This window comes from Ceratosolen solmsi, unplaced genomic scaffold (assembly GCF_000503995.2).
Source record: "Ceratosolen solmsi marchali unplaced genomic scaffold, CerSol_1.0 scaffold14, whole genome shotgun sequence".
NCBI lineage: Eukaryota > Metazoa > Arthropoda > Insecta > Hymenoptera > Agaonidae > Ceratosolen > Ceratosolen solmsi.
In genome coordinates this window covers 6,631,280-6,643,532 of record NW_011948420.1, presented here as the reverse complement: position 1 = coordinate 6,643,532, position 12,253 = coordinate 6,631,280, and the positions used below count along the sequence as shown (strand labels likewise).

The 12,253-nt window shown below is 27.8% G+C and overlaps 1 protein-coding gene across 1 annotated transcript in view; it reads left to right on the top strand.

Annotated features, from left to right (window-relative positions):
* The first annotated feature begins 377 nt into the window (after window positions 1-377).
* Window positions 378-12,253, top strand: part of LOC105361175 (acetylcholinesterase) — a 13,668-nt gene continuing 1,792 nt past the window's right edge. Inside the window, exons 1-6 of the mRNA XM_011498285.1 lie at window positions 378-786; window positions 1,037-1,267; window positions 1,853-2,144; window positions 2,812-3,447; window positions 4,135-4,296; window positions 5,920-6,098. Coding sequence (XP_011496587.1) covers window positions 378-786; window positions 1,037-1,267; window positions 1,853-2,144; window positions 2,812-3,447; window positions 4,135-4,296; window positions 5,920-6,098 — 1,909 coding nt within the window. The remainder of the gene's footprint in view (window positions 787-1,036; window positions 1,268-1,852; window positions 2,145-2,811; window positions 3,448-4,134; window positions 4,297-5,919; window positions 6,099-12,253) is intronic.

Genomic DNA, 12,253 nt, shown 5'->3' with positions numbered 1-12,253 from the left:
ATATACAATAAAGAGGTTAAAAATTATTCATTTTCATGAATAAGTAATGATAAATAATAAATAATAAATAAACAATGATTTCCACCACCCCGAGATAATTATTTATATGTACCATTATAATTATTACTATCATTGTTGTTGTTGTTGTTGTTGTTATTTATTATTTATTATTTATTATTATTTATTGTTGTTATTGTTGTTATTATTATTTATTATCATTTATTGTTGTTATTGTTGTTATTATTATTTATTATTATTTATTGTTATTATTGCGTGCGCGTATTTTGGTGCGTGGTACTTTCGATATCGGAAAATATTTTCCATAAATAATTGTAAATACTGGACATTCTTATTTAATTTCAGATTATTCAAGGAGGATGAAGCAACATAAAGTTTATCGGCGGCGGGGACGCGACTTCGCCGGTTTCAAAGTGCTTCCGTTGCTCTTGTTGGCGGTCGGCAGCAGCCTCGATCTGAGAGTATTGTGCTCACCCTCGCACAGAGGCAGACATCACGCGACTTCGGACCACGAACTACAGCAGGAACGGGAGCTGCCGGGTTCGCTTAAGGCGCAGGTGGCTGTTGCAGCCGAAGATGAGCTTCTGCCACAGCCAGAGCATCTTGCAGCAGAGGCCCAAGCCCAACAGCAACCGGAAGAATTATCCGGGGAGAATTCTCTGGTCGTCAAAACGAAAAAGGGTCGCGTGAGAGGTGCGACCTTGACTGCCACTACCGGAAAGAAGGTCGATGCCTGGTTCGGTATACCCTATGCCCAAAAGCCACTTGGTGAGAGAATTTTACTTTACAACGCTTTCAACAGTTAAGAGCACATTTACCACTTACCGTCATTTTTCATTCTCCTCAATCGACGAGCTCCATTAAGACAGCGAATCTATTCCATCGTTATAACCAAAAATACTATTAAAAAGTCTATTAATTACAAAGTCAATATGTAATAGGCCACTGTTCAGTGAATCCCGATAAGATGTAAAAGTATACATTTTCATGCGAAATAGAAAATTCTTTGTATTTATAGGTAATTTGAGGTTTCGGCATCCACGTCCAGCTGAGTCATGGGATGGTATTTTTAACGCCACGAACCCCCCGAATAGTTGCGTTCAAATTCTAGATACAGTGTTTGGCGATTTTTCTGGAGCAATGATGTGGAATCCCAATACACCATTGAACGAAGATTGTCTCTATGTGAACGTTGTCGCACCCAAGCCACGGCCTACTAATGCCGCTGTCATGGTATGGATATTTGGTGGTGAGTTATTCTTTCTTCATAAAAGCCAAATGTTCAACTTGTTATTATCTTACACACACGCACTCGAACACGCACTCGAACACACACTCGAACACACACGTATACACACACACACACACACACACGTACAAACACGTGCAAACACGAACACACATGAAAACTTTTCACGCCCGTATTCGTTAAAATAATTTTAATTAGCATATCTTATTGTTTATTCGTGTATCACGATTTAAAAGCATTTGTCATCTTTGTTTGCATATTATTATTATTATTATTATTATTATTATTATTATTATTATTATTATTATTATTATTATTCATATCTAACGTTATATTTTAGCAGTCATTTGTTCTTTGAATAATAAATTTTAGTGGCTAACTATCTTGAATTCTACGGCATAAAAATTATTATTAATTTTAATTATCAAACAAAATTTACGTTACATTTTCTTTCATTCTTTCATTCTTTCTTAAATTGTAACAATAGCTTATTAGCTCGATTTAGTTTATTAATTATTTTGCGGATACTTTGATTAAAACACTTTGTCTTCTTGCTCTCGATTAAAATATCCTTTTTATCCATAGGCGGCTTTTATTCGGGTACAGCTACTCTCGACGTATATGATCATCGGACTCTCGTTTCCGAAGAAAACATAATCTTGGTATCGATGCAGTATCGTGTGGCCAGCTTAGGCTTCTTATATTTCGGCACCTCGGATGTACCAGGCAATGCCGGCCTCTTCGACCAGATGATGGCGCTCCAATGGGTGCGTGATAATATCGCTGCTTTTGGTGGTAACCCGGACAACGTCACCCTTTTCGGTGAAAGCGCTGGCGCCGTCTCTGTCTCACTACTTTTGCTTTCGCCTCTTTCAAGGTATTCGAAGACATCCTCGTACTTTTAATTGCTACAATGTACAAACGATGTGTAAAAAAGACTGCCGCGCAACATCTTACTCATATATTCAATATCTTACATATATATTCAACAACAAAATATATTATACACGTTAGTTAGAAGTTTAGAAATTTGTTATTACAGGATTTTGATATACGATAGATTATATCTAGGAAATATTAATGAAAATTTGAAATTTTCATACTATAATGATAGTTGTAGAGAGAAAAAAAAAAAATTCTTTCCATTTCCATAAAATTGAATTTATACATTCTACGTTTATTGAAAAAAATTTTTTTCCTACATTTTATCTGCGTCAGAGAAAATATTGCAATTAATTATTAAGTACATTCAATTTTATGTTCGTGTAAACTGCCGCTATTATACAATAAATTGATTATTTAAAAATTGTACGTAAGTCTATGACTTATATCGTTGTGAAAAATATCTTATGTCTGCGCTCATAGTTTGCTTGTGTCGTAGTATTTAAGGAGCTGCGATCGCAAGCTCCTTCTCGAATAATCGTGTATTTCCAATGAGGAAAAAGTTACTTTCCCCATTATAAGCTAAATTATTATTCAGCTCAGAACGATTATGCAGAACGTGTATTAAAAAGTGCCGTACCCGGCAATCTCTATGTTCCCAGGCACTTATTCAATCAAGCGATAATGCAATCGGGTTCGGCAACGGCGCCCTGGGCTATAATAACACGCGAAGAGTCGATAATGCGAGGATTGCGGTTGGCCGAAGCTGTCAATTGCCCTCACGATAAAAGTAACCTACGCGCGGTTATAGACTGCCTCCTCACTAAGGACCCGACCGACCTCGTTAATAGCGAGTGGGGCACTTTGGGTATATGCGAGTTTCCCTTCGTGCCTGTTATCGACGGTTCCTTCCTCGACGAAACTCCTCAGCGTTCCATGATCACCGAATCATTCAAGAAAGCCAACATCCTCATGGGCTCCAATACCGAGGAAGGCTTTTACTTTATTATTTACTATTTAACAGAACTCTTTAGGATCGACGGTGCGGAGGATGTGAAGGTACCGCGCGACGAATTCGTGAGGGCGGTCAGCGAGTTGAATCCTTACGTTAATCCAATTGGTCGCTATGCCATCATTTACGAGTATACAGACTGGCTTAAGCCCGATGATCCCGATACCAATAGAAATGCATTGGACAAGATCGTCGGGGACTACCATTTCACATGCAACGTTAACGAATTCGCCAGCAGATATGCCGAGACAGGGAACAAAGTTTACATGTACTATTATACACATAGGTAAGCTCATATTCTCGCATATTCGTTTATCACCTGCTGATAACAACAATATCAATAACAACAACAACAACGACGACGACGACGACGACGACGACGACGACGACGACGACGACGACAACAACAACAACAACAACAACAATAATAATAAGGAAAAGAAAATACATCTAGATATTATATTTACAAATTTCATAATTTCCCTGTATTAATTAAATTAAACTTGTTTTCATTCTCTTTTTATCTCTTTCATACAACAATATTTGCTGTTTCTTTTTTGTAAGCTGCAAAATTGAAACGTATAATTTAACACTCAATGAAAATAATATAAATACGTAATAATGTTACGTATAAAATATTTTAACTATTAATTCTATCTAAACCTTTATCAGTTATAATAAGATTTTTCTGTAAGAAATAAAATTCAGCATTAACTATTAATTGTAATTCTATTTCAATCGGTATGCAATTTTAATGAACATAAATGAAATTAAATTCTATATAAACAATGAATTATTAACTATTGAGATGCACATCTTAAAACATTTGTATAAAAGGATAACATTGTTGTTACTAAATAAACCTTGTACTAAACCATATATATGGATTGCTTAATTAATACATTAATTACTAATAACAAAAATATATGTTTAAAAAATCTAATTGATAAAATAATAAAACTAATTGTTGCAGATCATTAAATAATCCATGGCCAAAATGGACAGGTGTAATGCATGCCGATGAAATTAGCTACATTTTCGGCGAGCCACTTGATCCTGCAAAATCTTACACACACGAAGAAATTCATTTGTCTAAGAGAATGATGAGATACTGGGCTAATTTTGCTAAAACCGGGTAAAAATTCTATTTATATAATGATTAACATCCGGTCCCTACATTCTAATTCTTTAATTTTAAGACATTGTAAGTTTTTAATTTTTCCATTTATTATAACTATTAACCAATATTATTAACAATTAATATTAGTTTAAAAACATTTTAAGCAATGATTAACTCATCGTTATTGATTTATCAAATTCAAAAATATATTAAATTTCATTACAAAATTAATTTTAAATAAGGATGGACGCGTGATATTAGATAAAACTGTTAGCATTATTGTTAAACCAGTTTGGCAGTAAATTGATTAAAAGAATCAAATTAATTAATTATATATTTATACAACTTATGATTACATTCTTCAGCGTAAAAATAATATACTTTTTTTTAAATATTCAATATCAATGGTTAATTATAAATAATTGAATTATAATGTTTTACAATATTATTAATGTATATATATATATATATATGTGTGTGTGTGTGTGTGTGTGTGTGCGTGCGTGTGTGTGCGCGCGCGTGCGTGTGTGTGTGTATGTGCGCGTATATTAATTAATTTTATAATATTATTAATTATAATATTTATGTAGGTTAATTGTAAATGTTTGAAAATTATAATCAATACTTTAAGGAATGTGGTTATAATTACATGAATCAATATAAAATTCCTTAAATTGATGAAGTAATATTTAATTTTATAATAAAATTTCATTCTTTCTTTAGAAGAAACTCTGTTAGAATTTTTTTTTTACAATATAATTTATAGTATAATTATATGTATATGTAAGATAATTCATTCATAATCGTCTGAAAATTTAATTTAATCATTTCTTAACTTACGTACTTGTGTACATTAAAATGTTTTACATTGTTACATTTTCTAATTTTCCACGAAACTAAGAGTGTTCGTAAGTATTATTCGATAAGTTAGCTTTTCTGAATAAAAATTAAATTACTTGACTATGTTATCAGTGATTTACATTATTTTGTTGTTCCTAGCTTTCAAATTTTTAACATTTTTCATTAATATACAATACATTTGATACGCCGATAATTCATTGTAATATCACCGCGCTTCTCAACATTTTGAATTAATTTTTACGCAATAGACCTTTATGCATTACAGAGTATTTGATTCATTTTAATATACTTTCATTGTTAATGTTCATAATTAGTTGATGGAAATAATTGAATATAAGAGAACATGACATTATATTTTTACAAATATGTTAATAACGTTGAATGCAACATTGGACATTCTGTGATAAATATAATGTATAAATAAAATAAAATTTAGAATTATAATTATATGTTAATATTTGAAAGCCCTGTGAAAGTATATAAAAGCGCTTGCATTTCAATGTAAGGAAGCAAAATATTTGAATAAATTTGCAAAAATATGCACAGTAGATTCGTAGTCTGTTTGAAAAAAAAATGTTTGCGTAGATATTTCAGTAACTTTTCATAATATGAAATTTGCTCTATATTATTTTTTTTCTTCTACATTTCTATGTATTAATATCGCGATTGGCCAATTTTATATAAATACATACTATCGTCAATAAATCTTTGGAAGCTAAATTATGCAAAAAGTAAGCGTACAAAAAGTAAACCAAATGTTTACTTAAATACATGCAGGGATCCCAATATGGGTGATGATGGATCATCTTGGACGGAAGTGACATGGCCGGTACACACAGCAGCCAAAAAAGAGTATCTAACACTTGATACTAACACCACAGAAATTGGTTATGGTCCACGAGTAAGACAATGCGCTTTTTGGAAGAAATACTTGCCCCAGTTACTTTCTGCTACCTGTAAGTTAATCATCTTGTTTCATCCTTTGTTTTATTTTTTAACGTTTCTTCCTTTTTTTTTTTTTTTAATTTTTTTTTTTTTTTTTTTTTTTTTCTTCAACATAAGGGACAATTCTATTTTGCAGTTCATATAAGCCTTTAATGGTTTCTGAGGAAAAAATCTTTATAATTTACATTATTTCAAAATTGTTTTAAATTTCTTGATTATAATTTTTCTACTTAATCGTTTTACATAAAATTTGTACAAAGTACGTACCAACTATAAAGCAAAAGTTTATTTATTTTAATCTTTACTTGACTGCTATTGGGAGTAGTAGAATATTCATCAAGTAATATCAGTTAATGTTTATTTAAAATTATTATTAAAATTTTGGTTTTTTAATATCCGATAAAACAAAAATGTTTGAAATTCGGTTAGATGTTGTTTAAATTTTGTTTCAATCGCGAAAACAAATTTACAAATACTTTTTAAATCTTCGGCTCGGCAACGATAATTTTCATTATGTAAAATGTAAATCTAACCAAATAGAAACGAATAAATGTGTCAGTTATCATCTGACAATAGAAAGTAATTAAGAAAATAAAGGCAGAATGATAAAATGCAAAACATCTTTAAATTCATCCTCAACTGTACGACTATTGTGCCTCGGAGTCAAAATAAGTCATCGAATAAATCATCGAACTTAATCATTAATATGTCATAATTGGTGTCAGGTATTGCAATATCGTGATAAAGCAATATTTTTATCACTCGTCACATGCTTATGCCACTTGTCAATTATTTGTGCTGCTCCCTTTGCACTTACCCTCGATCTCGGATGACACCTGTTGAATCGTGAATGCATTTACTTAACCCAGAAATCGCGCGTTAAATGTTCGTACTCGAAGTTTGATTTGCCGTCATTCCACTTGATTCAAGAGCTACGGCCGGTGTCATTAAAACTCTTACGTCAAGCGATTAGAGAGTTTAAAACAGAGGCAATTATTGTACAATATGACTTTACGATGATTTGAATTTATAATACGGAATTATAGAAGACCATTGTAGGTGTAGAAAAATGAAGGAAGAGCGCGAATATATGGAAAGAAAGAGCTGACATTAGACAACATAGTTCTTTACATATAGAAGTAGAAGTGATATTGGAGTACAAAGTTCATTGTCATTTTACAATAATATCAATTAGATAAAACAAAAAATTCAAATGTCCTATTCAAGTTCCTCAGTTGTACGATAAGAATTTTGAGAAGAAATTTCGAAAACTAAAATCTGAATTTATGCATAAATTTTAAAGATTAAAGTCTATTTTGTTTGATTGACTAATAGAGTTAAGCATTAAAAGGAAAATTATCTGTAATTATATGGTTGAACAATATTGTACAAATTATATGGAATATTTATATTACGCCAGCAAATGTGACGATATTTATTTTATTTTAATCAATTTATATAAATTATTTATAAATTTATTTACCAATAAATTGTTATTACAGGATTTACAATTGAGTTTCTTTTTGAGTTATTTTTCTATATTTTGTAATTAAACAATATTGAAATAATTTGGACCGTTTGATATTTTACTTTCAACGCCTATCTTTTTGGTAATTTTCATTAAATTGATGAGCTATGGCTCTTGAACTAGTAAAAATACCTAGTATTATTACCTTACTCATTCAATGCATTTATTTCAATGTAATTTCTTTCGCATAAAGAAAATAACTCTTGGCATTAATCAATTGAGTACGAAATATTTTCATTTAAAAATCTTAAACTTTCAAACTGTAAACATTTATTAAACTAAATTCGATTTACGACAATTAACTAAAAATTTCATAGTAACATTAACTTTTACTTTTTATTTGAACGTAGAATATTTTTTCCAACATTAAATGAATCATTCAAATGTTATTAAAAAGATCGTTAAATAAAAGTTGTCTTACTTAACTAATTGACCGATTTGATTAATCAATTTGAATGTTAATGTAATTATTAATGAAGAATTTTCGTACTACTACATGTAATTGTACTAAATGCATTGAACAATCATTTATTAATTATTTACGTAGATTATATTTTGTACGTAAGTAATTATTATTCAAAACTTTTTTCGATTAATTAAGTATTACTCACATTATTAATCACAATATATAGTATCAATCACACATAATAGTCCACAGTGTCATATTATAAAGTAAGATTATAAATAAACATATTTATGTAAATAAAAAATGTAATGATTAAAAAATGAAAAATATTACTTACCATCATTTTCCTTTATAAATAATGAAATATTATGATTCTTCCTTTAGTATTGTGCTATCACTGTTAAATAGAATAGTGTTAGGTAGGTAATGGACATTTACGAATTACACAAACATATTCTTTGTAGCTCACTGATCTCAAATTAAGATGTTTTATTCTTTATATTGAAATCAACGATGTCTACTTCAATGATAGCGCCTTTTTATTTTTCTCCTAAACAATAAAATATTATTTTTTTCCAGCATTTCTTCATTATTCGACTTTCAGTAATTTACACTTTTCAATAATAGTTAAGTAGTATCCGTGGATGATTATATTTTTATAAATAAAAAATAAAAAGTTCACGGGGACATGAGATACTTTATTTTATGATTTTAATACGCATTACAAATTATTCTTATTTAATAAAATGTAAGAAAATTTTTAACCGAGTCAATAGTAATATATCTTTATTTATTTTAATTGTCAATTAATCAATTTTTTATTTTTTTACTTATTTATTATTTATTTAATTTATTGAAATTACCTTTTAATTAATTAATACAATATAATTATTATTAAAAAAAATTTGCATATAATGAAATCAATTGCAATTAAGTACGTTAAATTGAAATGAAAATGCGAATTTATCCTAAGATAGCTTAATTGTTATTTATAATTTTTGTGATAAGAAAAATAATGGATAGATATCTTGTAAAAAGTACATGAAAATATTTCAATTTTAAAGGTTATATCTCAATATGTGGTTAATTGATTTCTTCTATATTTACTTTATTACTCACAATAAAAAATATTATTTTAATTTCCTATATTAATTTCGTGTAAAAAAAAAGAAGGTTAATGTAATATTTTATTAATGATAATACACTTTTATTACAATGAAATTTCTTAAGAAATGAAAAGATTATTTGTAAAAGCTGCGTTTAAATACAAAATAATTTAAATTCGTTTAAAAATTTGATAATATTGTAAATTTAACATTTTCATTTTTTTAAATAATATATATCGAATATATAGGGTAATGTTAATATATTGAATTAAATATACATTTTAACTGTAACAATTTTCTGAGTACAATAAAAGAAGAACCTCACAACTTTCAATGAGAAAAATCTGTTTACCATAAAGTGAACAGGGAAAGAAAAGATTATATTGTAAAATATGAGAAAAATGTATTTTTACATTAAAAAATGGTATGAATTTTAAAATAATATTTTAACTAATTTTAAGTACAACTTTAAACAAAATCTCTTTTAGTTAATTATCGTGATATTTATATTTTCATGATTTTGATTGTAATGTAAAAATCATTGTGCCTAACCGAGTCTAATATTCGCATTTTCTAAAATTATGGAGAGCACATGTGAATGTGAGATAAACAGAAACTAAATAACAGAAAAATAGACTCCATACGAACAAAACAAACATTTTATTTTCATCTATCTTCATCCTTTCATCAATTATATTTTTTTCATTCAGAAATTTTTTTTTATAAAAATTAATATATTGAATAAAATTATGACACAAATTTAAATTATATAAGTTGTAATAACGACTACGTTCTTAAAAGCAATAAAACTTTTAAACAAAAAATTATTGAATCGTTTGACATGAAAGCGTTTTAATTTATTTATAAAAAAATATCAATAAAGAAAGAAGGAAGAAACTGAATAAAAAAATAAACGTATACATCCTTGTTGACATAATAACATCTCAAATACGTTTGTAACATCTTCATTCAAAAACTTTCTATTTCTTTTTTTTTATATGTCGACTTTTTATATGTCTTTTATTCCACTACTTTTTATAATAATTCGATGCTCATCATTTTACATTTCTTTATAACTGGTATATCTACTATCCATTATAATTCTTGTTAGTTTTTAACTAAAATTAAATAAAATAAAATAAAATAAAATAAAACGATTTGAGTTAATAATTATAATTATTAATTTAAAATTTTTTTCCCATCAAGCTCGAATATATTGTTAATGATATCTTTAAGTATATACTATTAAATGACTTCGTAAAGTTAATGACTTCAAAAAGGCGATAGATTGAAAATTTTAGATAGAAAATTCTATTTTTTCAAATTAAAATGATTCGTTAATATATATATATATATATATATATATATATATATATATATATATATATATATACGTGTGTGTGTGTGTGTGTGGAAAAAATTTACTATTTTATTTCCTTATATTAATATAATTGATTAATACAGTTTCTTTAATAACGAAATTTATGCTTTTTATCTGTACGTTATTTATATTAATATAAAATTAAATTTCAATTTATAACGTAAAAGCTAGTTTAAAATTTTAATTTAAACTTCTTAATAGAATATTATCTAACCGCTTATAATTTATAAATACATATATTCCATCTAATATGGAAATATTTTTCAATGATGGAATAGCTTGAAGTTGCAAAGGAATTTTTTTTTTTTTTTTTTTTTTTTTTTTTCATTCCCCCAAGACAATACACAAGACGAAAGAGAATGTTTATCAAATAACGTTGATCTCTTGGTCCTTCGTATAAAAGCTAACATAAAATAATTATGAATAATGCCTAAATAAATTTTACACGATTTACTAATATTTGTAGACTAAAATATAAAGATTTTTTTTTTTTTTTTTTTTTTTTAATTCGATTGATAAAAAAGTCATTAGTGATTAATCCGCGCATTAATTATCCGACTTTTGATTTATTGTTTAGGAACTTTGCGACAAATTATCAAATATATTTCATAAAAATATTTCATTTTTATGCAAAATTGTTCAATGTATTTTATTCATGTAAAAAGAAGGAGGTTATTTTCAATTTTGAGCCTTTACTTTCTGAATGTATTATAATCATTCTTACATATTTTATATTTTAATTTCAGCAGAAGGGGGCTGTAGTTGATATTAATTTAAATAGATTATAAAAAGTTCTTCATTAGAATTATTAGTTTCGTTAAGAAATTAGTCTCTTGCAGCGATAGTAGAAATGCATAATCATGAATTGTGATAAATTTGAGTCACGAGACTGATTGTACAGCAATATATTCTCTCTAATAGGTTGATTTTGTATTCTATTTATTTTTAAAAATTATCACTAGTATTTAGTGAAAGTCCTCGGCCTTGAAATATAATATTCTATTATATCCTAAGAGTTGAGCGAACAACAAACGAGTTTCTATCAATTACTTGCGATAATTATAGCAAACATTTTCAGTGTCATTTGTCTTTATGTACTTGCAACTGTTGAAAACTAGGATAACTTCAAGGTATTTCAAAGTATGTCATATGTCGGCGATCTACTTATCAGATAGCACATCCCGCTGATTATTTTCTTACTACCGATGACTATCTAAAAGAAAAATGTACATTCGCTATGGCGATTATAATAATTGAGTACGATTCTTTTAAAAAAATCTGCTTGTTAAGATACAAATTTGATCACGATTAATTATTTACTTTTTTAATTAATTATTTATTTACTAAAGATTTTGCAAGTTTTAATATAATCTCATAGCTATTGCAAATGTTTAATGTGATTAAAATTTATGTTACTGCATTATATCATTGAACGTATTATGAAATTTTTATGAGTGAACTATTTTTTACAGTCGACATGTAATATTGTCGTCCATTTTCAAAACATTTTCTCAATAATATTGCCAATAAGTTTTCTAATAACATTCATTAAATGAAGATAATTAAACCTGCACAGTGCAATATATATTTTACACCTTTATTTATTTAATGGTTCTTCGAGATTGAGATGTAGCGTTTATCGCAACCGTAATATCCCAATTACGATTATTCAATGGTTTCTTAATATCATAAAGTTTATTTAACCTATATTTACAAGACTTTTCTCCTACTTCTATGATACAATT